At 37.7% G+C, this 25,331-nt stretch overlaps 7 protein-coding genes across 7 annotated transcripts; 3 read left to right on the top strand and 4 right to left on the bottom strand.

Moving 5' to 3' along the window:
* Window positions 1–135: 135 nt before the first annotated feature.
* LOC106332963 (beta-glucosidase BoGH3B-like) lies at window positions 136–3,943 on the bottom strand. Its single transcript, XM_013771445.1, has 9 exons — window positions 3,732–3,943; window positions 2,833–3,373; window positions 2,633–2,778; window positions 2,310–2,553; window positions 1,953–2,240; window positions 1,684–1,885; window positions 553–1,045; window positions 403–477; window positions 136–320 (listed from the first exon to the last, which is right to left on the bottom strand). Exons 2-9 carry the CDS (start codon window positions 3,349–3,351, stop codon window positions 296–298), a joined length of 1,992 nt encoding a protein of 663 aa, XP_013626899.1. The 5' UTR covers window positions 3,352–3,373; window positions 3,732–3,943; the 3' UTR covers window positions 136–295.
* Window positions 3,944–5,482: 1,539 nt separating this feature from the next.
* Window positions 5,483–8,309, top strand: LOC106332964 (calcium-dependent protein kinase 1-like). The gene is made up of 7 exons (XM_013771447.1): window positions 5,483–6,752; window positions 6,860–7,003; window positions 7,083–7,235; window positions 7,307–7,422; window positions 7,519–7,686; window positions 7,761–7,985; window positions 8,073–8,309. Exons 1-7 carry the CDS (start codon window positions 5,897–5,899, stop codon window positions 8,193–8,195), a joined length of 1,785 nt encoding a protein of 594 aa, XP_013626901.1. The 5' UTR covers window positions 5,483–5,896; the 3' UTR covers window positions 8,196–8,309.
* Window positions 8,310–8,888: 579 nt separating this feature from the next.
* On the top strand, window positions 8,889–10,415 carry LOC106332967 (charged multivesicular body protein 5-like). Its single transcript, XM_013771450.1, has 6 exons — window positions 8,889–9,102; window positions 9,236–9,387; window positions 9,474–9,567; window positions 9,677–9,748; window positions 9,829–9,940; window positions 10,038–10,415. The coding sequence occupies exons 1-6, from the start codon at window positions 9,034–9,036 to the stop codon at window positions 10,253–10,255; spliced, it is 717 nt and encodes a 238-aa protein (XP_013626904.1). The 5' UTR covers window positions 8,889–9,033; the 3' UTR covers window positions 10,256–10,415.
* A 1,967-nt stretch (window positions 10,416–12,382) lies between these two features.
* Window positions 12,383–14,057, top strand: LOC106332968. Its single transcript, XM_013771451.1, has 7 exons — window positions 12,383–12,456; window positions 12,600–12,711; window positions 13,075–13,158; window positions 13,240–13,279; window positions 13,358–13,426; window positions 13,547–13,656; window positions 13,747–14,057. The coding sequence occupies exons 1-7, from the start codon at window positions 12,426–12,428 to the stop codon at window positions 13,883–13,885; spliced, it is 585 nt and encodes a 194-aa protein (XP_013626905.1). The 5' UTR covers window positions 12,383–12,425; the 3' UTR covers window positions 13,886–14,057.
* LOC106329606 (pentatricopeptide repeat-containing protein At5g04780) lies at window positions 13,864–15,964 on the bottom strand (the record flags this gene model as incomplete). The annotated part of the gene is made up of 1 exon (XM_013768296.1): window positions 13,864–15,964. A coding segment is annotated over one exon (1,929 nt), but the record flags the coding sequence as incomplete, so codon positions are not given.
* A 302-nt stretch (window positions 15,965–16,266) lies between these two features.
* LOC106332969 (40S ribosomal protein S17-2-like) lies at window positions 16,267–17,219 on the bottom strand. Its single transcript, XM_013771452.1, has 2 exons — window positions 17,139–17,219; window positions 16,267–16,876 (listed from the first exon to the last, which is right to left on the bottom strand). Exon 2 carries the CDS (start codon window positions 16,852–16,854, stop codon window positions 16,447–16,449), a length of 408 nt encoding a protein of 135 aa, XP_013626906.1. The 5' UTR covers window positions 16,855–16,876; window positions 17,139–17,219; the 3' UTR covers window positions 16,267–16,446.
* A 3,901-nt stretch (window positions 17,220–21,120) lies between these two features.
* Window positions 21,121–24,358, bottom strand: LOC106329092 (cationic amino acid transporter 6, chloroplastic). The gene is made up of 3 exons (XM_013767682.1): window positions 23,390–24,358; window positions 23,054–23,285; window positions 21,121–21,865 (listed from the first exon to the last, which is right to left on the bottom strand). Exons 1-3 carry the CDS (start codon window positions 24,356–24,358, stop codon window positions 21,315–21,317), a joined length of 1,752 nt encoding a protein of 583 aa, XP_013623136.1. The 3' UTR covers window positions 21,121–21,314.
* Between the last annotated feature and the right edge of the window lie 973 nt (window positions 24,359–25,331).

Genomic DNA, 25,331 nt, shown 5'->3' with positions numbered 1-25,331 from the left:
AGGTTGCTTTCTTCACAAGTTTATGCCTTGTGTTCCCCATATGACGTCAGTTTTATATTTTTTTACCAAGATTTACCATTAGTACCCCACAAACGTTGAATATAAAGTGGTTTAAAAGCAGAGATATTGTCAGTAGAAATTCAAGAACTTGAGTTTAGATCATTTAAGAATGTTCCAGGTTTGCAATATAACTCTTAAAGCATAACATGACACAGATTCAGAATCTATTCTAGCTAGGGCTACAAGAACTACACTGCGTACAAAAAAAAACAACTCCAAGCGTTTGCAGCTTCTCTCATCTCCTCAAACCCCAGCTCAAGCTGTAGACAAAAAAAAAGTCAGATTCTCACCAATTTATGTGGAAAAATCAAAACAGAAGTTGAACTGATAAATGATACATACCTTGGGAAGAAAAACAGACAAACAAGAAGTGTGATTAAGCATGGCTTTGCACCAGCAGCAGAACCTGAGGTTGACCTGTTCACAACCAAAAATAAAAAAAGAGTCAAGCAATCATAATCTCATGTCTAAGTATAGTGTAAACGATTTTACCTAGCAACAATGCTCGCAACAGACTCAGTTTCAAGACCAGTCCCATAAGCAAAGAGCGGATCATAATGCGAATCTCCAAAATTCATAGGCAACTGCTCCGTGTTTCTAAACCACGTAACAGGAAGCTTCCCACTGAAGCCATGGTCCCCAAAGAGAGCATCAGCGACACCTTGGCCTTCTGTTCCCGGTAGCCAAGCTGCAACCAATGCCTCTATCGAGTCAACGTAAGGCTCCATCACAAGCGGCCTCCCTGAAACGACCACAACCACACATTTGACAGCCTGACAAGTGGAGGTCACGATGGCTGGACCGGGGTCCATCATGGTTAGCTTGTCGTTGTCTCCAGCTGTCTCTGCGTATGGAGGTTCACCAACAGCGATGATTGCGTAAGAGAAGTTGTTGGATTTGAGGAACTCAGCGTCTGGATTCTCGTTGAAGATGACTTCAGTGGTTTTATCAACAGCTGATTTTACAGCGCCAAGAATCGTAGTCCCTGAACCAGAAAAAATGTACACTCTTCATATTATTTATTGCTGGAATGTTGTTAACACTTGTATTAAGGCCTGACATTTTTAACCGAACCGAACTCATGAACCGAAATTTTGGTTAGTTCGGTTTGATTCGGTAGGTTTTCTAAATAGTTCGGTTTCGGTTTGGTTGTTTTGGCGAGTTACTTCGGTTTTCTTCTTTTTTTTAAAGGAAAAAGTTTAACTAAAATTCTGAACCGAACTAATCGAATTTTGAACCGAAGTAAACTAGTTTAACCAAAGTTATCCGAAATTTTATATAAAAACCCGAAATCTATCCAAAATCAGAAACTTCGGTAGAATTTTTGAAAACAGAACCGAACTTTATTTCAGATTGAATCAGTAAGGTTTATGCTAAACCGAACTAACCCAATTTTGAACCGAAGTAACCTAATTAAACCAAAATTATCCGAAATTTTTTTAAAAACCAAAATCAAAAAATTCAGTAGAATTTTCAGAAACCGAACTAGCCGAAAACAGAACCGAACTTTATTTCAGATTAAATCAGTAAGGTTTATGCTAAACCGAACTAACCGAATAACCCAAACTAACCAAACCCGCATGCCTAACTTGTATAAACTACTATAAGAGTTGCCCAATGTACCTCTCGTGTCCTTGTTACCGTTAAACCCTTGCCAAGTAATGGTCCAACCACCACACTGATAACCTAAATTATCAGCGTGAGTGCCAGTGACTAGGATCTTCGAAACCTTCCTGGGAAGTGGGAGCATTGGATTGGTTTTGTTCCCGTTTTTCAGCAGCACAAGTGATTTCCTAACAGCTTCCCTTGCCAAGTCTCTATGTGCCTAATATAGAAAGAGAACATTCAAATACTTTGCAAACAGGTTCTAGAATACTAAAGCAGCAACTGACCTGGCTTCCTAGTTCATTGGAGAAGCTGTAATCAGCTAAAGGGTTCTCAAAGAGACCCATTGTGAACTTGACACGCAGGATTCTTCCGACAGCATCATCAATCCTGGTGACAGGAATCACTTTGTTCTTCACCAAGGAGGTGAGATCATTGACGAACTCAGTAAAGTTGAAAGGGACCATGACCATATCTATCCCAGCTTCAATAGCAGCTCGGACAGAAGCCGTGTAGTTCGAATGTGGAGGTGAAGAGATCTTATCAACGCCTTGCCAATCCGAAATAACAAAACCCTGCACACATAGCACAAAGGATTCACACAAAGCACATGGCTGACGAGAAAAAAAAAAGTGTAAACAGACCTTAAACTTAAGGGTACCCTTGAGATACCCTGTGATGAGCTTTGTATTAGCATGCATCTTCTCACCGTTCCAGCTAGAATAAGAAACCATCACTGTGGAAACGCCTTTGTAAATTGCATCAGCGTAAGCAGGCATGTGAATGTTGAGGAGACTGTGTAAGTCAGTCACTGTGTTGTTCTCGTTTATTCCTCTGGTTGTCCCACCATCTCCCACATAATGCTTGGCACAAGCTGCAACCTTATCCCTAATAATCAAAAAATTCAAATAAATTTAAAAGAATGAAACATTTACTTAGCAGCAAAAAAAAAAAAAAAAGCTTTTACTTTCCACCAACGAAGGGAACTCCATGCTTATAGTTAGAAGGAGGCTCTCCTTGTAAGCCAAGTATGATGTCAGTCATGTTCTCCACAACTTTATGATCCTCTCCGTAGCTCTCATAACACCTGCCCCATCTTGGATCTCTACAAACCTACAACAAGTGAGTCAGAACACAGCAAAGATCTGCAAAAGGTGAGAAGCTTACAGCAATGCAAGGAGCAAATGTGTATGGGATTCCAGTGGCTCTGACTTCGACTGCAGTTGCTACTCCAATCCTCTTAACCAGATCCGGATCCCTGGTGGCTCCAAGGCCAACATTGTGAGGGAAGATGGTAGCGTTGAAGACATTGTTATGGCCGTGAACAGCGTCAATGCCATATATCATAGGAATGCCCAAACGGCTCACGAGAGCTCCTTTCTGATACTCATTGATCATATCAACCCAGTTCTGAGCAGTTGCTTCAGGGAGTGGAGCACTCCCACCACCACTCAGGACACTGCCAATGAAGTAATCTCTCATGATGTTGACAGTGGCAACACTTCTGTCAATCTGAACCATCTGACCAATCTTCTCTTCAAGAGTCATTCTACCAAGCAAATCAACAACTCGATCTGAGACCTTCTGTTTGGGATCCTTGTAGAGCATATACTCTCCATCATCTCCGTTACAAACCCACACACAACAACACATCCATAGAAGGATCCTTACTGGAACTTTGCTCATTTTACGTTAACAGGGGGCAGTTCTGGAAGAAAACAAAAACAACAAAGACAGAACAACAATCAAGATACGAAAGAGCTCTCATTTCTTAGCTTCAAATGTCCAAAGAAGAAACCTTTTTCAACAGTGAGACGATATAAGAAAAAAAAAGCAAGCATTTTTAGATAAAGAACAAAGCTTTTTTGAGATTCACTGTTGGGGTCTCAAACAAAGATGAACAAAGACATTATTTTAAGAGATCTTTTCTAATTTTCATCCCATAAAGTTTTACTCAAACAAGATTCAATCTAAGCAAAAATGGGTAAGAGCTGAAAGTATATATTGGGGGGGAAAGAAAATGCAAGATCCCAGCAGTGTAATGGAGGAAGAAAGAAAGAGCTTACAAGTGAAGAAGAGCACTCAGAAGAGCTTACAAGCGAAGAGCACACACACACACAGCAACACCAGAGAATATCAGCAAATCTTTTTTCGTGATAAAAGAAGTAGTTAATAAACGCTTTTAAAGCAGATTTGAGAGTTTTTTTATAAAATAATAATGTGAGAGAGTAAAGAAGGACGTTTTGATGCAGTTGTGGTTTTTTCTTGAAACGTGGGTTGGCTCACGTTTTTCCACACAACATCTCTCTCTCTGTACCAGACTAGACGGCAAAACGACGACGAAATGCGGCGTCGTTTTCTTTTATTAAAGTTTCATTTCTTTTTCGTTATTTAATTTTCTTACCAAAAAAATATCGTATGCCTTGATTGCAAATTCTACCTAGCTTCAACACACGTAAGAAAGGTCAAATATTAAATGTTAAATAGTTTGTGCACAAAAAAATTGTTAAATAGTTTGAGAATGTTAAGTGTTGTTGGGCTAATTATTAAGCCTAATGGCTCAAATAATATATGACAAAATGTGAAAATAAAATGGACATACGGATTCTTATAAAAAACTTTGTTGGCTTTAATGAAATGAATTTAACAACATCCTACATCGGTTGGGAGAGTTGATTTTTGATTTTGAGGAGTATATATATGTTTTCATGACATGGAGGTTAAACGGTTCAGAGGAAGAGAAAGTTTCCCACGCGCCACCGCCTAGCCGGTGTGAGATTCTTTTTGGACCAACTTAACCTCAACTCAACATTTTGCCAGTTCAATTCTAAAAAACAGCATGACATTTGTTTGTAAACGACATATAGTTCGTACACTAGTTTTACTGTCTAGAAGACGATTTAAAAGGTAAGAGAGATCATCTCGAAGATGTTGGATTCGTGTGATGATGGTGATGATAGATGTTGAATGATGACGATGAGAGAGAGAGAGAGAGTTTAAGGAAGAAGATAAAGTTTATGTTTTTGATTAATTATCTAAAATGGTCGTATCACCAGTACATATAGTATGATTGTACCAACAAACCGGTTAATGAAATAAACCAATTTAACCAAACGTAAATCATAAATAACTAAACCGACGACTGGTATAGCTTTAAGCTGTCACACTTCAGAACGTTTCAAAAGTAAGTTACTGGATTTGCATCATCGAGGACTGCACACAAAACCTGCCTTTTTGAATACTGATTACCATCTTCTCATGACAAGTGAAAACAATAGAGCTTATTTTTCTTTGTTTAGATTTTTCAGACACTTGAGCGTTCCGTTAGGACCGGTCCAAAAGGCAACGAGGAGTAAGGATCATGATGTAATGATATGTTTAGAACACCAAAGTCACAAGATAAGAATGTATACGGAACTTGACATAATCTATGATGGGAAGGTTTTTTCTTCTCGCAATGCTTTTAATTGGATGAGAAACTATCATCTTTCTCGTGGGAAATTACTATATTTCTTTCTCGTGAAGTCCACATGGGCCTTGCCACTGAAGGGGAAAAAAATGGCTTATGGTAATACTTATTGGTTGTTAAAAAATAAAAAGGTAATACTTATTGAAAAATTGAAACCCAATTAGACGCTTTTGAGATTTGAGAGAGGCTACTACCGCTGCTTTTTTAGAAGTTGCCAAGATTGAAGAAAAGGTTGAGACTTTTGGAAAGAAAGAACAAATTAATCAAAGACAAACCGCAGCGTAAAACTCGGGTTGATAGATAAATCATACACAGAGAAAAAAAAAAAAAAAAAGACTAAACGCGTCTTTCAAACTGGTTTAGTCTTTTCTGTTCTTTGACTCTCCCTCCTATTCTCCCAATTAAATTAACAATGTCCCTACGGTTTATGCAAGTGTAGTGCTATTAAACTATCCTTCTATTTTTCATTTACTCCCCCCCCAGATCTCTCTGTTTTTTTTTTTTTTTTTTCCTGTTCTTGTCTGAAGGGAGATTTCTACTATCTGTGTTTGTTTCATTGCATCCATCTCTTATCTTTATTCGTTTCAATTCACAAACTTTCCAATACCCTTTTGATCTTACTCTTGATAAGCACTGGTTTGATTCGTGAACTTCGAGGTTTGATGTTTGAATGTCTCAGCATAGAAAAGGATTTGACTTTCAATGAGATTAGATTTGTTTTGTAATCAGATCTTGATTGCTATTTTTTGAGGTATAAGTGTTATGGGTAACACTTGTGTTGGACCAAGCAGAAATGGGTTCCTTCACTCTGTTTCTGCTGCAATGTGGCGGCCAAGAGATGATGCAGATGATTCGGTTTCCCAGAGCAATGGAGATTCTGTTTCAGGAGAGCTTCGTTCTCCATTGCCTAGTGAAGTCCTGAATAAACCTCCTGAACAGCTCACAATGCCAAAGCCAGGTGGCACTAACATTGAGATAGAGAGTCAGCCTGAAAGGAAGCTAGAAACGCAAGAGGAGACTAAGCCAGAGGAGACCAAGGAGGAGACTCCAGCTAAGCCGCCTAAGAAGCCCAAACACATGAAGAGAGTGACCAGCGCAGGCCTCAGGACCGAGTCAGTGCTCCAAAGAAATACCGAAAACTTCAAGGAGTTCTACTCCTTGGGAAGAAAACTCGGACAAGGCCAATTCGGAACCACTTTCCTCTGCGTGGAGAAGTCCACAGGGAAGGAGTTCGCCTGCAAGTCCATCGCCAAAAGAAAGCTATTAACCGACGAGGACGTGGAAGACGTGAGAAGGGAGATTCAGATAATGCACCACTTGTCCGGTCACCATAACGTTATATCCATCAAAGGAGCGTACGAGGACGTTGTGGCGGTGCACTTAGTGATGGAGTGCTGCGCGGGCGGCGAGCTTTTCGATAGGATTATCCAGAGGGGTCATTACACTGAGAGGAAAGCCGCTGAGCTGACGAGAACTATAGTTGGTGTCGTGGAGGCTTGTCACTCTCTTGGTGTTATGCATAGAGACCTCAAGCCTGAGAACTTTTTGTTTGTTAGTAAAGACGAGGATTCACTGTTGAAGACTATTGATTTTGGATTGTCTATGTTCTTTAAACCAGGTTTGGATTCATTGTAACATTCGAACTGGAGACCTCTGACACAATGGGGTCAGGGTTCTTTCCAGTTGAGCTGAGATTTTTAATCTTTGATCCTTCCTCTTTGGCAGATGATGTGTTTACAGATGTTGTTGGTAGTCCGTACTATGTAGCTCCTGAAGTTTTGAGGAAGCAGTATGGTCCTGAAGCTGATGTGTGGAGTGCTGGAGTGATTGTGTACATTTTGTTAAGTGGAGTTCCTCCTTTCTGGGCTGGTAAGAAAGTGTTATATATTTATAAAAACAAAACATCTCTCACTTGTCCTCTTTGTTTTTTTTTTTTCTGTACATTTAGAATCCGAACAAGGTATATTCGAACAGGTTCTCCATGGTGATCTTGACTTCTCATCAGATCCCTGGCCAAGCATATCTGAAAGCGCAAAAGACTTGGTGAGGAAAATGCTTGTTAGGGATCCCAAGAAGAGACTAACTGCACACCAAGTACTATGTAAGTTAGTTCCATCTGAAACCTGTACAATGTATCTCTATCTCTCTCATGAGGTTTTTGCTTGTGAACAGGTCAACCATGGGTACAAGTGGACGGCGTGGCTCCAGACAAGCCTCTGGATTCTGCTGTTCTGAGCCGTATGAAGCAGTTCTCTGCGATGAACAAGTTCAAGAAAATGGCTCTTAGAGTAAATGGGATTCTCTTCTTCTTGTTACGTGTGGTAAGGAAAGAGACAATGCAAAAGGCTAAGTTTGATCTCTTTTTATTCCTCCTTGTTGTATAGGTGATTGCTGAGAGCTTGTCTGAAGAAGAAATAGCAGGGTTGAAAGAGATGTTTAATATGATAGATGCGGACAAGAGCGGTCAGATAACGTTCGAAGAACTGAAAGCAGGACTGAAACGTGTAGGTGCTAATCTCAAAGAGTCTGAGATTCTCGACTTGATGCAAGCTGTAAGTTATCACCAACCCAGCCCCTTGCTAGTTTGTTAACTATGGTTATGAACAATGTGAATGTGAATATACAGGCGGATGTGGACAACAGTGGAACAATAGACTACAAAGAGTTCATAGCGGCGACGGTGCATCTAAACAAAATAGAGAGAGAGGACCATTTGTTTGCGGCGTTTACGTACTTTGACAAGGATGGGAGCGGTTATATAACACCGGACGAGTTACAACAAGCTTGTGAGGAGTTTGGTGTTGAGGATGTTCGGATAGAAGAAATGATGCGTGATGTCGATCAAGACAATGTAAAGCTCCTTTGAAAATCTTGTTAAGAGTATTTTTGGTTATAAATGATGAGAATGTTGAGGATATTGAATTGTTGTTTTGTGCAGGACGGGAGAATAGACTATAACGAGTTTGTGGCGATGATGCAAAAGGGAAGCATTGCAGGAGGAGGAGGTCCAGTGAAGATGGGAGGACTAGAGAAAAGCTTTAGCATTGCTCTTAAACTCTGAGTTTCAATCTGTTACAAAACCAAAAGACAAAAACAAGAGTTTCTTGTGATGCACAAGCCAAGATTCTCAAATCTTTTGAATGAGAAAATTGTCTTAAAGACTTGTGTTTGGAAACTTGATTGGTTCCAACTTCCATCGGTGCAATTGTTTAGGAAGTAGAATAATTTAAAACCTTTAGGAAACAAGAGAAAGTAGAATCTTCTAAACCTTTATAAAAGAAAGAAACCATTTACACTACTGGATTTTCAATAAGTTTCATGACAGAGATTGTGCCAAGAATCAAGAGCTGTTCAACAACGACTAATGCAAAAAAAAAAAAAAAAAAAAAAAAAAGTTATGAAGAGTTGAAAGACTATTTAGAGCAAAAAAAAACTGTAAAATAGAGTAGAAAATGCAGTCATGAACAAATAAAAAAAGCATTACTACATATATAAAGTAATGTCTTTTTTTTTTTGTTTATGACTGTATTTTTTACTCAATTTTGCAGTTTTTTTTTGCAGCAAGGTTGGAGACGGGGTTAGGGGTAAACTTTTCTACGCTACCGCAGCAATTGAAATTTTCAAAGTCTCATTACTCGTTTTCTCTCGAGTATTATGATTTTTCTTAATATTTTTGGTAAATTTTTAATTATTAAAAAAAAAGGGGTAGAGATAAAGGTGAATTGACCCAACAAAAAAAAAGAGATATAAATAACTTTTCTTTTGGGAGAAAATCGATAAATACGGAATTCTTGTAAGGCAAAAAAAGCTCCTCCAGATTCTCGAGCTTAAGGACAAGTCTCTTGGTGTCTCTTTGTATCAATCGGCCGTTCTTCGCAGAGTGGAATCTTATTTGAAGGATGAAGAGAATATTCGGTGCGAAGAACAACAAAGAGCCTCCACCTTCCATCCAAGATGCCTCTGATCGGGTTTGCTTTCTCCTTTTTAGATTTCTCTTTTACTAGTTCGATTCTTGCGTCACGCAATCGTTAGAGGAATGTAGAATGATTAGGCCTTCTTCGATTTATAGTTAATTCCTTCCTTATTGTTGTTTTTTTTCAGATCAATAAAAGAGGCGAATCAGTTGAAGATAAGGTGAAGAGGCTTGACGCTGAGCTCTGCAAATACAAGGACCAGATCAAAAGGACACGCCCTGGTCCTGCTCAGGAAGCTATCAAAGCTCGTGCTATGCGAGTTCTCAAGCAAAAGAAAATGTATGAGAGATGAGATCATCCTTGTTCATGCGCTTCTTTCAAAATGGTTTAATTAATAATCATGATTTTTTTTTTTTGTGATTAAGGTATGAAGGACAACGTGACATGCTTTATAATCAGACTTTCAACCTTGATCAAGTTTCTTTTGCTGCTGAAGGCCTCAAAGATGCTCAACAAACTGTATCTATCTCCTTACTTCTATACTTATATCTCATGTGTTTTTTTTGATTGATGCTTTTTATGTACATGAATTTGGATAAATCTTTTGAGAATCTTTGCCTAATTGCAGATGACAGCCTTGAAGTCTGCTAACAAGGAGTTGAAAGGAATGATGAAAACCGTCAAGATTCAAGACATTGATGTACGTTTCTGTGTTTTTTTTTTTGTTACTCAAACTCTCGCTTCCTTTTGATCGTTGGATTGTTTATTGTATCACAACAGAATCTACAAGACGAGATGATGGACTTGATGGATGTGAGTTCCGAAATTCAAGAGACGCTTGGTAGGAGCTACAATGTTCCTGATGACATTGACGAAGATGACCTCATGGGCGGTAAGTATTTTCTTCATTGAATTCTACTCTCTGATGCTGCTGCTGCTGCTTGTGAGAGTCCGTAGAAACTTATTGCCATGTGTGTTTGTGAATGTAGAGCTTGATGCTCTTGAAGCTGACATGGGAAACGAGACTGAAGCAGACGGTGTACCTTCCTATCTCCAGCCCGATACGGAACCGGATCTTGATGAAGGGCTTGACTTGCCTCCACCACCAACCGGGAGGACGCAAACAACAGGAGCTCAACCTGGCCGAGCTCAGGCTGAGGATGAATGGGGATTACCTGCGGTACCACGTGCTTCACTCCGGGGATAAACCCACCGTTTCCACACACTTTAGTTTTGTGTGCACTCAAACATTCATCTCCAAGCGATTTCACTTGTGAAAGTCTACTAAGATTTTTATAATTCCCTTTCTCATGTAATCATACGTTTTGTGCATAAACCTTGGATCAACATTCATCAGATTGATGATAGCTTCTAGAATCAAGTTGACCGAGTCTTCCATGGCAAATGGGTTAACACTAGACTATTACGTTAAACCCCAAACAGGAAGTGAGATATTAGTCTTTTTTTTTACAAACATAGAAACCGTTAGTCTTCTTGTGAGAGGTTCTTGTCTTTAGTTCATATTGAGTTTGGTCAGATCAAGCAAGTTCCAGTCCAAGTGAGAAGAACCTGACCCACAGAGATTCTAACTCGTTCATCCACCCACAGAGATTCTAACATAGAGTATAATATTTTTGTACATATATACTCCCTCCGGATTTGAATATATGATGTTTAAGGTTGTGCACACATATTAAGAGAAATTAAATACTTACTTATATCAAATACTTTTTGGTTTTACTTTTAGTTAGTTTAAAGATTTATTTGAATCCCAATAAAATTCAACCACTTATATTTTTTACATTTTATTTTAAAAGCAAAATGCATTAATGAAAAGTAGAACATCATACATTTGTATACAAGAAAAAAAAACTAAAACATCATATATTCAAATCCGGAGGGAGTATAAATTTACAAGGCATACTTGTGGAACATACTCACATCTACTCAAGGGTAAACCAAATATCATCTACGTATTTGCCAATGTAGCCAGAACAAACCCATCACTAACTACAAATCCAGAGGGTAAACACAAGATATGGAAGTTCTGGTAAACAAAAATAGATTTCGGCTATAAACGAAGCCCTTTGTCGGAAGAGGGAGAGACAAGGGGCAAAATCTTTGTTATCAACATACTGATGTATCCTATTTTGATTACAAAGATTTTGCTCTTTCCTGCAAAGGGCAGGCGTTTATAGCAGAGATCTATTTTGGTTACCGTTGCAATAGTTGATACCAATACGATTCTTGTATCTTTTCTCTCTTTAACCATTAAACCAACTTATTTAACCCTTACGTGCAACCCCTCATTTATCATTAAGAACTTCCTAGAACATGTAGTGATATGCTTTTATAGCATAATGCGGGAAATGTCTTAGTGATAAATGAGAAATTGGTGAAGTTGAAGAAAGTGATGTAGAAGCATAGAGAGAAAGCGTGTGTCACACCAAGAATGCATCAAGATTATGTAATGGGCAAGAAGTAAGAAATGACGGAATATTAAAGTAAAGATAGTTTTAAAAGTTAGTGTATTAAAATAAACAAAATAATTAGTTGAAGTATTAAATTCGATAATAAAAAGTTTTAGTATTAAAATAAACATACAGTAGAACCTTTATAAATTAATAATATTGGAACTTTGAAATTTTATTAATTTATAGAGATATTAATTTATAAAAATTTCTTTATTTAGATTTCTTATTTTAAGATATATTTATTCTAAGATAAGAAGATTATAAATTTGGTTTTAGATATAATATTACTAAATCTCATTAAAAATATATTAAGTGTTAAGAAAATATAAAGATAATTCTATTGAGAATATTAAAAAAAACAATATAGTAATATGTTCTTACTTATATAAAATATGTATATATATAAATTATTAATTTATGATTTTAATGAGACAATATATTTACAAAGAATTTTCTAAAAAACTATTATCTTATTATTTTATCGATTTGTATCAAATTTTGAACTGGTCCGGCAAAATATATTAATTTATAGAGGTTATACTATAGTTTTAAAAGTTAATCAATTGAAATATTATATTCCACGATAGAAAATTTTGAGTAGTAAAATGTTTTAAAGAAATTTAGTTGATGTATTTTTATAGAATTTAATCTTTTGTTTTAAGAAAGAAACTCATGAAACTGAACACAACACGTAATTTTCAAGTTGCAAAAGCGATTCAGTTACCATGACGGTTCATAAAAAGTTCAAACCGGTTGGAATAATCAAAGGGTCAAAAGTAAAAGCACATATGGAGATGGTTGCGCCACGTGGACGATAACCCACCACGAGCCATACCAAATTAACATTACTTCCCTCGCTTCAGTTTCGTAATTCATTTTTTTCACATCTCTGAAACACATCAAATGGGGAAAGGCGATAATCTTCCGAGTCCAGGTTCGTTCGATTATAATTCCACTGTAACCTTCTTAAGATTTTTTTTTACTTGTACGATCTGATTATTTTGATGGATCGTCATCTTCCTCTTGGATCTGATTATTGATGTAATAATAAATCCTCTGTTTTTGTGTTCCTGCTAGGTGAAACTGGAGCTGCGGCGACGGATCAGGCAAGGGAATGCGAGGGAAAAGGAGCTTGTGAATTCAAACAAACTCGATTCTCTGATCAAATCATGCCTCATATCCTCAACTTGTGAGCCCCATATTATTTTCTTATGGCTTCTGTTTGATTTTTTTTTTCCTCGTTTTTGTTCAGATTCTGATGTTTTTATTTGGGTTGTCCACTTGATTATAGTGGTACTTGTAAGTTTTTAAGGCATGACTGCTTCATAACTGCGATTAATCGCCTCATACTTGTTTCTTGCATCTCAAGTCACACATATTTGATTACAGTGCAAATCACAAGTTTGTTTTCCATATATAACATAGCACACTGTATGAACTTGGAGTTTGTAGATTGTGATGCTACTAGACTTTTTCATGGCATTTTTGAGTTGTGTGTTGAATTTGATTCTGATGTCTTAACGCAGAGTGTTGTGGGATTTGTTTCTTTCAGGTATGGGGCTAGCGCAAAAGCCAACGATTTCGACATGTATGCACCAAATGCTTCGTTTGAGGACCCTTTAACACATGCTCAAGGGTATGTGCTCTGATCCAACATAACACGTCCATACTCTTTACTCATTTTTGAAATTTCAGTTTTCTACCCTTGGCTTTGCAGGGTGAAGCAAATCAAATCAGCATTTTATTCACTCTCTAAGGTATATAATCTCACTCCATTCTTTACTACTATGATGATGGTACTACTACTCAATCTCACACCATATTTCCCCTTGCAGTTTTTTGGTGAGTCGAAGATAGTTGAATACCACGTTCAAGAAAATGATATCGCACCGGGGAAGAAAGAGGTTAGAGACTCTTCTTGTTTTAGCCTACTCCTCGTTACTAGTTACTACTATAATCTGATCTTTAAGGGTAACTTTTTCATTATCTAACTATAAGAAACAACTTATGGAATAAAAAAACAGATACTAATAGACAACAAACAACACTACAAGATCATGGGAAAGGACATAGACATGATCTCTCTTATCAAACTCTATGTCGAGAATGGGAAGATTGTCCGACACGAAGACTGGTAATAATAACTACTAACTCCCCATCCCTTTTCTCTATATCCTTTGTGTCATTTCATTTAAACTGATTCTTGGGTGATTGATGTTATAAGGTGGGACAAGAAACCTCTGAGGAACAGAGACACGGTTAGCTTCCCATTAGTCGGTCGGTTTATGGAGATGGGTCGCAGAGGCATGATGCTAGCTACTCATGCCATGATGGGTTTTGGTAAAGATCCTGACTCCCGTTGAACAAGGAGAGATTCATCAGGAACAAAGACAGTTATAATTATATTATATAGTGTCTAGGCTCCTCAAAACACTCCTTCTATCTGTTTGGTTTGGTTTGGTTTCGGTTTAGTTTTATATATGTAATATGCTAACGTGTGATTGTTATATTAGTCACCAAAACTCTCCACAAGAACATAGACCATCACTGAAATGGTGAAACCTATTAACATCTCTAACAATGATAAATCTTCTCGTAGCCATCGATGCAGCCTTCATGAACTCATGACAGTCCACACAGATCCTCAGGTTCTTCATGATCCTAACACTAGAGCCCTCTGGCAAACACATTATACCAAAAGCCAAAGCCAGTTTCTCGCTGTGCTGCATCAGAAGCTCCTCTTTCTTCCTCTCCTCCACGTCGTGCAGCTCATGTTCTACTCTTGGTTTATATCCAAACTTCCTCAACTCGATTACCAGACTGTCTAGCTTCAAACAGATCTCACGGATTCTAGAATGACCGCTCTCTCCAACGCTGAAAATATGAACCTTGTCCTTGATCTCAATCCAGCTTTTTCCTCTCACTTTCTTCACTTCGCTGTCTCTGAGAAACTTTCTTGATTTGACGATGTCCTCCCAGTGATTGTTTGCTGCGTATATGTTGGATAGCAAGACGTGATTACCCGCATTCTCTGGCTCTAACTCGAATAGTTTCTCAGCCGCAACCTCTGCCAGCTCAAGATTCTTGTAGACTCGACAAGAAGCAAGAAGAGAGCCCCATATGGAAGCAGTGGGATCAAAAGGAATAGACTTTATCAACTCATACGCTTCAGACAACAGTCCAGCACGACCAAGAACATCAACCATACAAGAGTAATGAACCACATTCGGCGATACACCGTACTTACTTGTCATGAATCTGAAAAACCTCCTTCCTTCCTCCACCAAACCCGTATGAGCACAAACAGATAACAAGGAGCTAAAAGTAACCTCGTTCGGTCGCATCCCATCTTGCTGCATCTTCTCAAACAAGATCATCACTTCCTTTGGACGAGCATGCTTCGCAAACCCGGAGATAATCGTGTTCCAAAGCTCAATATTCTTATTCTCTCCCACTTCTGAGAAGATGATATAAGACTCTCTCAAGCTTCCGCATTTAGCATACATATCGACAACAGAGGACGCAACAAAGACATTAGAAGCATACCCTGTCTTATGTATAACAGCATGCATCTGTTTCCCTTCTATTAAAGCAGCCAGATTCGAGCAAGCGCAGATTACCGAAGATAACGTGAACTGGTTCTGCTCTAGACTCATTCTCTGACCTCTACGGTAAAGAAGCAGAGCCTCTTCGTAGCTTCTGTTCTGAACATAACCTGCTACCATAGAACTCCATGTGACTGAGGTTTTCTCCTGCATAAACTCGAAAACGTCTACAGCGTCTTTGATCATCCCGCACTTTGCGTAGAGATCAAGCAAAGCAGTTCCAACGTACACGTGCGTGTCGAGACACGCTTTGAGTGATAAACAATGCAGTTGCTTGCATTCCAAGGCATCGCAGTTCACTCCACCACAAGCGGAAAGAACAGTAGAGATCGTGAATTCGCTGAACTCAACTCCATCTTTCCGCATCTCCGAGAACATATTCAATGCTTCTGACTCCATTTTGTTCCGTGTATACAAACCAATCATAGTGTTCCAAGAAACCAAGCTTCTTTCGCGCATTCCATCGAACACTTTGCGTGCAAGCTCCACAAAGCCACATTTGGAATAAGAGTTGATAAGAACATTCGACAGAGAAATAACATCTTCATGCATCTCAAGACGGATAATCTTCCCATGGCAAGCTTTGGCTTCCAGAACGTCTCCATTTCTAGCACAAAGCTGCAAAATTCGGATTAAGTCTGAAGCTTGAACCAAGTTGCTATTCGCAAACTCATCGTTATATCGGTCTACTGTACAATCATCCTGCTCATAAGTAACCAATACAGAGAGATTTCGAGAAAGAGAACACGCATGGATTCTTCTGGGTAAGATTTTGCATAAGTTCATCGTGAACCCAAGTAGGTTCTTCCTTAGTTTGAGACTGAGAAGATAGATTAAAAAGGTGTTTTATCCACGAACAGGCCCAAGAACAGGCCCAATTCTAAATCAATAATGTTAAGCTGAGACCCTATTAGACCCTCTTTCTCAGATTGTGATACAGATTTTTGGTGAAAAATAAAATTTTAATTTCTCCTCAAAAAAAGATAAAAGCATTTCAATCCCTTTAATACTCTACTAAAAATTATAAATGTTCATATATAAATTAATTATTTAACATTTTAGTTTAAATCTTTTCATTTTGATCAAAACATTGAGTCAGTATGAGAAACAACTATATAAAGGCATCATAAGAAAAACGATCATCAAAACATAAAACCATGGAATAGAAAAAGAGTGTAACTTTCAGTTTAGGACATAAACCTCCAATCAAAAGAAACAATAAACATTTCAAGAACAGCAAGTCTTTTGTCCCTAACTTCAAAACAAAAACAGCCAATCTAAATATCTCTCCTGATCGACTGATAACAACAACAAGCTCCTCAGAACCTTCTTGGTGGCCTGCTGAAAGAAGGTGCAGCCTGTGGCTCGACTTCAGAGATGCCACTAGTGTCAGACATTCCAAGGGAAGCAAGCATCTCCAGAGTCTCCTTGTCGACCTTTATCACATCGGTCTTGATAGCAGACTCGTCGGGGACAAAGTCCATGCGGCGCTCGCGCTCTTCCTCTTGAAGCTTGAGCGAGATGCCACGGACCGGTCCCTTCTGGATACGCTTCATCAAGTGGGTGGAGAATCCAGCGATCTTGTTGCGGAGACGCTTCGATGGGATGATTGCCACTTCTTCGAGGATCTTCTTGTTGGTGTGGAAGTCGAGTGTCATGCGAGAGTAGTACTTCTCGATGACTTGGCGAGATGATTTCTTCACGGTCTTGGTTCGGACACGCCCCATCTTTAAGTTGTCTGAAACTTACCTGGTAAGAGAAAACTCATGTCTTAGCAAGAACACATTGAAGTAGTCATGTTTTAAATTTTCAACGTAATGGTATGATACTAACAACGCATCAACACACATGAATTGTTATGGCAATCACAATCAACATATGAACAATGAACTTATTATCAAAATCTAAGCCATTGACGAATCTATTAGCAAAACCTAAGACTACACGTTTCACAGGACGAGAGCTTATAGTTCCTATGTGTTCCTCTATTATAAGGTAAACCAGAGCGTACCTGCTAGGAAGATGAAGCTGCGGCAAAAATGAAGAAGAGACGGAAGAGAGAGTTTGCCTTTTGCTTATAAATAAGGTTCCCCTCTTTAGGGTTTGGTTTTTTTATTCAGCTTACGGGCTCTAACATCAGGATCAGCCTCGTATTATTTTGGGCCTAATTCTAATTCAATAATGCTTAGAAGAGGCCCATCAGCCCAAAGGTTAAAAAATTGTGTAATATTAGAGTTGTCTTTTCTTTAGTTCGACGACTTTGTTTCTTGAAAGAACAAAGATCTACCACGTAAACAAAAATTTAGGCTACTTTGGCCCAACAAAAACAATTCAAGGGAGTGTAATTTCTTGTATTATGCTAAGATAATCAGTGAAGCTATCAGTTTAAAGTCAAAGTGTTTATAGATATATTGTTATAAAGTATGGTTTATGTATCTTCTTTTATTTTTTTTGGTTAAAGACACAGACCTAATTTCGGGTGGGAAGTGCAGTCCACGATTTGTCATTTCTCGGGTTTTTATACAGACGTATCCGCAACTGTGACTTAATTAGTTTCCGCATCAGGAGGATCGAATCCGGAATGTGTTTGCATCCAAAGCCCGTCCACTACCACCGGACGACGAGGTCCGCTCCTATCTTATTCTACTTCGATTTGTTTGGTTAAAAAATAATTGACGTGGTTTGCTGATCTAATCAATTGGTGAAAGAATAGACATATAAAATCTGCGAGTCCATATTGTATGATTAGGAATGTTGAATAATGTCCAAGACCAAGTTGAGGACAAGATTTACACATCATGGAATGGAATGTTTTGTAACTTTAATTTAACTTTATGGATGATAAATATGTGGAAGGTATTGCAAGTTGCCAAGAACTTCCCTGTTTAAGGAGAATCTAATCAAAAGTCGTAACTCTAATCCTTCTAGCTATTTTTCCTCTTGCGGTCTTTTTTTGGAGAGACAAACAACTTGCTATCAAATATAAAGATCACAATGATTCGTAAAGCGAATGTCAAAGCTTATGATAAGTTGAGAAAAATCGTAATGAAAATGTCAACAGAAAAGTGAAAGTAATTGTATTATACCTACATCTAGCTATGGACTAATGGACTCACTAGCTTCTGCACAACTTGCCTTAGATTGCGTCTTGAGTGGTTTTAAAGAGGTTGACATTTTTGTGGTCCCATTCTCTATTGAATCATGATTAAGCTATAGGCTTTTTCATCTACTCTATTGCATCTTACAAGTCTAGCTAGTCTCAATTTATACTACATATAATACCTTTTTTTTTTGTTCAAAATACTACAATACTTTATTCTAAATCCGAACCATATTTTATACACCTTTTTCATGGCCGTCGGAGAGGAAAAAAGTGGTGTAGTTGTTATCCTCGAAGGATCAAATTAATGGTAATCCAATGTAGAATCCAACATTAAGGTTTGTGATTAGGATAAAGGCAAATTCGAAAGAGAACGCTCACACTTAGATTTGAATGAACCCTTTTGGTGATGGAATGAAACTCATGGCTTAAGTAAAGTGTTGTTTCTAGAAAGAGATTAAATATATGTTATTGCCAATAGAATCAATCTTTCTTATTGGCAGAATATTTTCTGAAAACAAATCCAAAAATATATGAATAAAAAGTTTCCAACAATGTGAAGATCTTGAAAAATTGGGCTATTCATGGATGGTCCCTATCTCTAGGAATATAGTCACAAAAAAAGAGAGCGAGATTGTAAGCAAGTATCGTCTCCCACTTAAACACACTTATTTCAGATTCGAGTATATATATATCATCCACTTAGAAATATATAAATGTAATTATGTATATTATATTAACCAAAATGCTCACGTAATTATTGAGAGTGTTCAATAAAAGAATAATTGGACTGATTTGATTATTCGATTAAGATTTACAGATTCGATCCTGACTTACACAGTCCTCTGCAAGAAAAGATTAGAAAATACAGAACTTAAGTATAAACTAAACTTAAAATGAAAACATATTTAACAAACCAAAACTTTTTGAGCATATACTTAGGTTTGTAGCCAATGAAGGGTATAGGAAATACTGTAGAATAATATATTTTGTCCGTTTAATATTGAAGTTCCTAGCTAACACGAAATAATGTTGGGCAATTCTCCTAAATAGATCATTTTCAAGTTTTAATCACAAAATATAGCACAAGGAGAAAAATGACCAAAATGTTTCATTTAATAGGTAAAAGAATTCTAATACCCTAGATATATAAAAAAATTAAAAAAAATTATATTTTTTATAGTTTTAGATTATATGTTTTCAAATTCGATATATTTTTTTTTTCAAATTTTCTTTTTGTAATTCGAAAATATTTTTGAAACTATTTTTAAAACTATTTTTAAAATTTTTATTTTCAAATTTTTAATATTTATTTTTTATTTTATAAAATTTTAAATCTCAATTCTAAATCTCACCCCTTAACTCTAAACCCTAAGGTTTAGATTAGTTTACCTTAGGGGTATAAGTGTATATTTATCTTTTTAATGAAACATTTTAATCCTTAGATCTATATTTGTGACAAAAAAAAAATTATTGCTATCTTAGGGTAATTTCCTAGTAATGTTCTTTAAGCTAAAGTAACATGTATTACACTTGAAATGGTATCGAAAATGTTATTTGGTTCGATATGTAAGAACATTACTGATTGACATGTATACAGAGTCTTTTATATTTGAGAATATTTAACAGTACGAAAAGGTAAGTTATTGATCACTAACACACTGACCTCGTCAGTGAATAATTAAAGGCTAAGAACATAATAACTACGTATATCAACTATCAATATTGTGTATGAGAGAACAAAATAAATAAATAACAAAAAGAATGTGTTATATCCTTAAGTAATTCGTAACAAGTGATCGTGGAAAAAATAAAAAAGAAAAAGGTGATATTGTTGGACTTGAAGCTTCGGATAAAGTCACGTATGTGTGTCCCGTGATAAAGATGGGGACCCTTCGCTATCAATTGTATGCCATCTCTCGTATTCATGAGAGGCTTATGTCTAGCTAACGTATCCATTTATTAAGGGAGTGTATCATATATTCATATATAATACGCCATATCTATTTCATACCAGATCCTGCCTTATACGATTGATAAAGATTGATGTTTAAATGTCGCAATCTTCTTTATCGGATAGGTGTAATTTAATATAAATAAACGGATTAGTGTAGTTAAAAAAATACACGTTTAAATTTGTTGTTAACTACTCAAATGTTACACAATATGTTTTGAGTTAACAAAAAAACTACTCAAATGTTTAGATGTTGCATAAGAAAAATAAAATACGGTGATGATTGGTTCGACTGTGGCTTTAAAAATTTAGCCGTAGATGATTAGCTGTAGATAAATCGGTTGTAACCGTAAAGTTGTTACCGTAGACTTTTTCTGCAGAGACTTTTGCTGTAGTTAAATTTGTTGTAACTGTAAGCTGTAGGCTGTAGATATTTTAAAATAAAATATATGAAATATGTGTTGTATATATAAAATTATTATTTTATATCAATTAAAATAATTTATATTAATATTTTTTAATACATTATCAAAATTTATTGTAATTTAAAATGTGATATGTAAATATTTATAAAAGTTTTTATTATGATTATATAATTTATTTGATATTATAGATATTTTTTTTTCATTTACAGATTCTATACTCTATAAAAAGAAGATGTAGGGTTTTCGCCTAAATTACATAAGAAAAAATTTTGATTTATTTTTTTTTGTTGTAGCTTTAAAAATAAAGGTAAAGCATGATTGGTGAAACTAAATAAAAATTTGATGTAGACTTTAATTTTTAAAAGTAAAGTTACAACATGATTGGTAAAATTTAGTGATTTAAAAATAAATAAAACTAAAGTATAGAGATAAAGTCCAACCAATCACCTCCTATGGACTTTAATTTTCCTCACAGAATCTCACAGAAAGAAATATATACATCAGTTTCCAAAACTGTTAAATTATAATTCTGTCACATATATATTCTCAATAATCACCCTCTGCCAGAAACAATCAAGAGTCCAAATTCCCCTAAAGTTAGATTAAATAACTTTCATTAATTATTTCAAAACCCCCCTTCTTTTGAAAATAGAGAGTTTAATTACATAAGCTAATTTTTAGGAAAGAAACTAAATAATGTTCACTTATTCACACTTCAGTTAGTTCTTTCAAGACCTGTCCATCTTCTTTCACACCAAAAGACCCATTCGCTTCAGCGTCAGAGCTGGCATGAACACCATAAAACAAATACACAAGCACGATCAAACCGGAGAAGAACCCAAACCGGACGTACGACGGTGCGTCCAACGAACCAAGCAAGAATATGTTCAAGAAAATCGACACGCAAGGGGTCCACGGCATGAACGGGACACCCCATAACTCGGGTTTGTTCGCCTGAGGGACCACGAAATGGAAAATAAGCACGATGCCTATAGCCAACACCGCACTTGCACCGAGCATGAAAGCCTTGACCTTCCCTTGTGGCGCAAGTTGCCAGATGAGGGTGAAGACAAGAGAGATGGTGGAGAATAGTGTGAGAAAAGTGAGTGTCGGCCATGGCTTGGTGGGTCCTACTGGGACGTAACGCTTGAAAATGAGAGCGTTTGCGACCATGTAGAAGACGAATAGGGTTCCAATGGATACGAGGTTTAGTAGGATGTTAAGGTCGGTGAAGAGGGCAAGAACCGCCGTGAAAATGCCTGATATGAATAGAACAAAATATTAAAACAAGCGTTGATAAGACTGATCTATAGATTATTCCACCGGCGACAAAGTCTAGTTGAAAATGAAATTGAAGATAGTAGTGGGAGAAATGATTTAATTTATTTTGTCTTTCTTTTGCCATAGTAAGAAATAAAAGTTAATGCTGTTGATAAATATAGCAATTTTTTAGCTAGTGGGAATGCTAAAATTGGCAAGGATAAGGTTGGAAGCTGATGACCCTAAACCATAATGATCCACTTTGTGACAATGTGAATAGCTTTATGAGGAAAAAAACCCAATGTTTATGCATATATCCTATGGATAAAACAAAGTATATGGCTCACAACAATGCTCTGATCAACTTAAATTATGGATACCAATAATTGTAAAATGTTGATTGTCATGACTAAGGTGTAACCATTGAGATACTGCCAATATATTTCGAATATATGTCTTCCATGCATTTTCAAAAATATCTTCACGGTTTTTGTTTTTATAATGATATGATGATTAGTCGGCCAATGGATGAAGTTCCTTATAATTATCCAACAAAAGTGGAATATGTGTTTTAAACACTAAGGGAACACGAAAGAGACCAAAGAGACCCACCAAGCAATATATCACAATCAAGACCGTTGAGAAAGACTGAATCTTTTGGAAGCTCAGAACTTCACACAGAGCAAAAGAAACCAATGGTGAACATGGCATCTAGCCATCGTACTCAATATGCTCTATCTCTCTTAAAGTTTAAGACCCAAACACCACAAAACCCATGACGTCCCTACGTTTAATATACCTTATACACATCTTGTCACGATCAAGATCAAGATCAAGATCGATAGGGGAAAAGATTTTAAATTGGTGGAGTCCAAAAGTTTTGATTTTGAAATATATTTTTGAAATGGACACGCATAGATAATGTAATCACGTGGATCGTATGATCTTTGAGAAAACGTTAAAACATCAAATCAAAGAGAGAAGAAAAAAAGATCATGACAAAAAAAAGATCATGACAACAACTGAAACGGTTCTAGCTTCCCTTTCTAACCTAACTGCTTGCCTCTATCTCACTTTATATGGACCAAAATGCACAAAATCTAATTTTACTAGTATATTGATTTTTCATCATCATTGTTTTGACAGTAATAATATAAAATGAATGCGACAGAAAAAAAGAAACGTACCAAGAAAAGAGGAGGCGTTGACTGGCGTAGATGTTCTGTGATGAATCTTAGCGAACCAAACGGGGACCACTCTGGACCGTCCGATGACACACATGTACCGAGCTTGACCTAACATGGCCACCAAAAGTGATGTTAAGATCCCAAAGCTAGCTCCTATCCCCACCACTTTCGTCACCCACTCCCAGCCGTTGGATCCTCTGAACGCCGCGGAAAACGGCGCCTCCGGATCTATCTGCGTTACACATGTCCGCCGTTTTCAAACCCCCAAAGTCAAACAACGTACCGTTTTTTCTTTAAAACATAAATAAAATAATAAATATTTAAATGATTACGGACCAGATCGTATGGGAGGAGCATTGACATGGAGACGGCCATGAGGCAGTAGAGAACCGTAACGATGGCGACTGAACCGGAGACACCGACCGGTATGTCTTTAACCGGGTTTTTCACTTCTTCCGCCATGGTCGAAACGGCGTCGTATCCTATATAGCTCAAGTAAACCATGGCGGCTCCGTTGAAAACTCCCGCCGCGCCGAACGGGAAGAACCCCGAGGGATGCTCCGGTTTCGCCGGAGAAGTCAGATTCTTCGAGTCTCCTCTCAAGAACCCCATCACGATCACGAACGCTATGAACGCGATGTGAAATGCGGTCATGATCATGTTCACCTTCGAGCTCTCCCTCGTGCTGCAGCAGATGATGACGGTGATCGCGAGGACCACGACGACGGCGACGGGATCGATCTCGTTGAACCCGCCGGGGAGGGCAGAGACGACGAACCGCCATTTGTGAGTCGAGATCCCGAAGGCGGTTCCCAAGTAAGCCGTGAAGCTCCTCGAAACGGCGGCGTTCGACATCACGTAGTCCAGCACGAGATTCGCTCCGGTGAAGAACGCCGGAAACTCGCCGAACGTGATGCGGATGTAGCTGAAGGCGCCGCCGGCGACGGGGAGGTGCACGGCGAATTCCGTGTAGCAGAAGGCGGAGAGGAGAGCGCAGAGGCCGGCGATGGCGTAGGAGACGACGATCGAGGGGCCGGCGTAGAGGTGGCTCGCGCGGCCGGTGGTGACGAAGACGCCGGCGCCGACCATTCCGCCGATTCCGAGACCAATGAGATCGTACCACCGGAGAGTACGGCGCATGTGCTCGCCGGAGACGGCGCGGACGCGGCTCATCTCGTCGGAGGAGGTGGAGACGGAGACAGCGCGGCGGGCTAAGCGGGAAGGGGTCGAGGAGAGGGAGTTAAGGTAGACGCGGAGGCTGGAGAAGGAAGAGTGGCCGCCATTGTTGCTGCTTTGCACCTCCATTTTCACCGGTTTGAATTCGGGTCGGGTCGGGTCAGATTGTGGAGGACTGAGAACTTTGGTGATTTAGACAAGACTTGGTTATATAATAGAGAGATTATGGAAAACTGATAGGGAGAAGAATAAGGATAAAAGATAGTGGCGTTTTGCTGTAATTAATGGTAATGTTTAAGGGTAATTTAATATTACCATATTATTATTAAGAAGAAGATTGTTCTTATTCACAGTAATCTCATAAGCATCGTCTGAATAAGCTTTGCTAAACACAAGATGCCTTATCTGTTTGGTCCGGTCACAATTAATTTTATATATTACCAATTATGCTAATGCTTTTATAGATTCATGTACAAATCCTAAACTAGTTTGGTAAGTATATAATAGTATGACTTTCAGAACTAGCTATGCTTGTAAATAAAATTTTACTGACCAAATAATCTACTAAAAGTAGCATCTTAATCAATGCCACTAGATTGCGTGAGAAGATAAAATTGATGTGATTATAGACTGAAAGTTTGTAATTACGTTCTTGCTAATTAATTGGCACTAACTTATGTACATATAATTAAGAACCTAAATAGTTGAACAACTACACTTGTTCGAAACGTAACGACTCTGCTTCAGAGCTTCTTTGTTAGTTCCCGATGAAACCGTAACGGACGTTAAAAGAAACAAAATCAGACGGCGTTAACTTCCGAGTTTACGTGAGACACGGTAACGACGACGTTACCTTTGACGGCTATGTAGGTGTCGAAGGTTCACACGTGTGGCAATGAATGTGACACGTGGGATACAGTTTCTTAAACAAATGGATAAGCACACAGGTTTTAAAGCATATATAGCGTGACCCAAAATCGAGGAAATCAGTTTTTTTCTTTTCGTTTTGTGTTGGTTTTACAATCTACTAGGAATATTCATATCAAAAACCTTTTGGATATCAAACTATAACGTAATAGGCGATTATTTTAATGAAGTGACT

The sequence above is a fragment of the Brassica oleracea genome, chromosome C3, assembly GCF_000695525.1.
Source record: "Brassica oleracea var. oleracea cultivar TO1000 chromosome C3, BOL, whole genome shotgun sequence".
Classification (NCBI taxonomy): Eukaryota; Viridiplantae; Streptophyta; class Magnoliopsida; order Brassicales; family Brassicaceae; genus Brassica; species Brassica oleracea.
Note: the sequence above shows the minus strand (reverse complement) of the source record. Positions and strands in the feature narration are given on the sequence as shown.

What these genes read in the sequence shown, in the direction of transcription:
- LOC106332963 (XM_013771445.1), bottom strand. Translation starts at nt 3,351, where the DNA reads ATGAGCAAAGTTCCAGTAAGGATCCTTCTATGGATGTGTTGTTGTGTG. An exon ending in CCAATGAACTAGGAAGCCAG is followed by an intron (nt 1,886 to 1,952) that starts GTCAGTTGCTGC and finishes TTTCTATATTAG; the next exon opens with GCACATAGAGACTTGGCAAG. An exon ending in GTTGCGAGCATTGTTGCTAG is followed by an intron (nt 478 to 552) that starts GTAAAATCGTTT and finishes GGTTGTGAACAG; the next exon opens with GTCAACCTCAGGTTCTGCTG.
- LOC106332964 (XM_013771447.1), top strand. Translation starts at nt 5,897, where the DNA reads ATGGGTAACACTTGTGTTGGACCAAGCAGAAATGGGTTCCTTCACTCT. An exon ending in GTCTATGTTCTTTAAACCAG is followed by an intron (nt 6,753 to 6,859) that starts GTTTGGATTCAT and finishes CCTCTTTGGCAG; the next exon opens with ATGATGTGTTTACAGATGTT. An exon ending in AACTGCACACCAAGTACTAT is followed by an intron (nt 7,236 to 7,306) that starts GTAAGTTAGTTC and finishes GCTTGTGAACAG; the next exon opens with GTCAACCATGGGTACAAGTG.
- LOC106332967 (XM_013771450.1), top strand. Translation starts at nt 9,034, where the DNA reads ATGAAGAGAATATTCGGTGCGAAGAACAACAAAGAGCCTCCACCTTCC. An exon ending in TCAAGATTCAAGACATTGAT is followed by an intron (nt 9,749 to 9,828) that starts GTACGTTTCTGT and finishes GTATCACAACAG; the next exon opens with AATCTACAAGACGAGATGAT. An exon ending in CGAAGATGACCTCATGGGCG is followed by an intron (nt 9,941 to 10,037) that starts GTAAGTATTTTC and finishes TTGTGAATGTAG; the next exon opens with AGCTTGATGCTCTTGAAGCT.
- LOC106332968 (XM_013771451.1), top strand. Translation starts at nt 12,426, where the DNA reads ATGGGGAAAGGCGATAATCTTCCGAGTCCAG. An exon ending in CGATAATCTTCCGAGTCCAG is followed by an intron (nt 12,457 to 12,599) that starts GTTCGTTCGATT and finishes TGTTCCTGCTAG; the next exon opens with GTGAAACTGGAGCTGCGGCG. An exon ending in TCGCACCGGGGAAGAAAGAG is followed by an intron (nt 13,427 to 13,546) that starts GTTAGAGACTCT and finishes ATAAAAAAACAG; the next exon opens with ATACTAATAGACAACAAACA.
- LOC106332969 (XM_013771452.1), bottom strand. Translation starts at nt 16,854, where the DNA reads ATGGGGCGTGTCCGAACCAAGACCGTGAAGAAATCATCTCGCCAAGTC.
- LOC106329092 (XM_013767682.1), bottom strand. Translation starts at nt 24,358, where the DNA reads ATGGAGGTGCAAAGCAGCAACAATGGCGGCCACTCTTCCTTCTCCAGC. An exon ending in TGCTCCTCCCATACGATCTG is followed by an intron (nt 23,286 to 23,389) that starts GTCCGTAATCAT and finishes TGTGTAACGCAG; the next exon opens with ATAGATCCGGAGGCGCCGTT. An exon ending in CAACGCCTCCTCTTTTCTTG is followed by an intron (nt 21,866 to 23,053) that starts GTACGTTTCTTT and finishes TATTCATATCAG; the next exon opens with GCATTTTCACGGCGGTTCTT.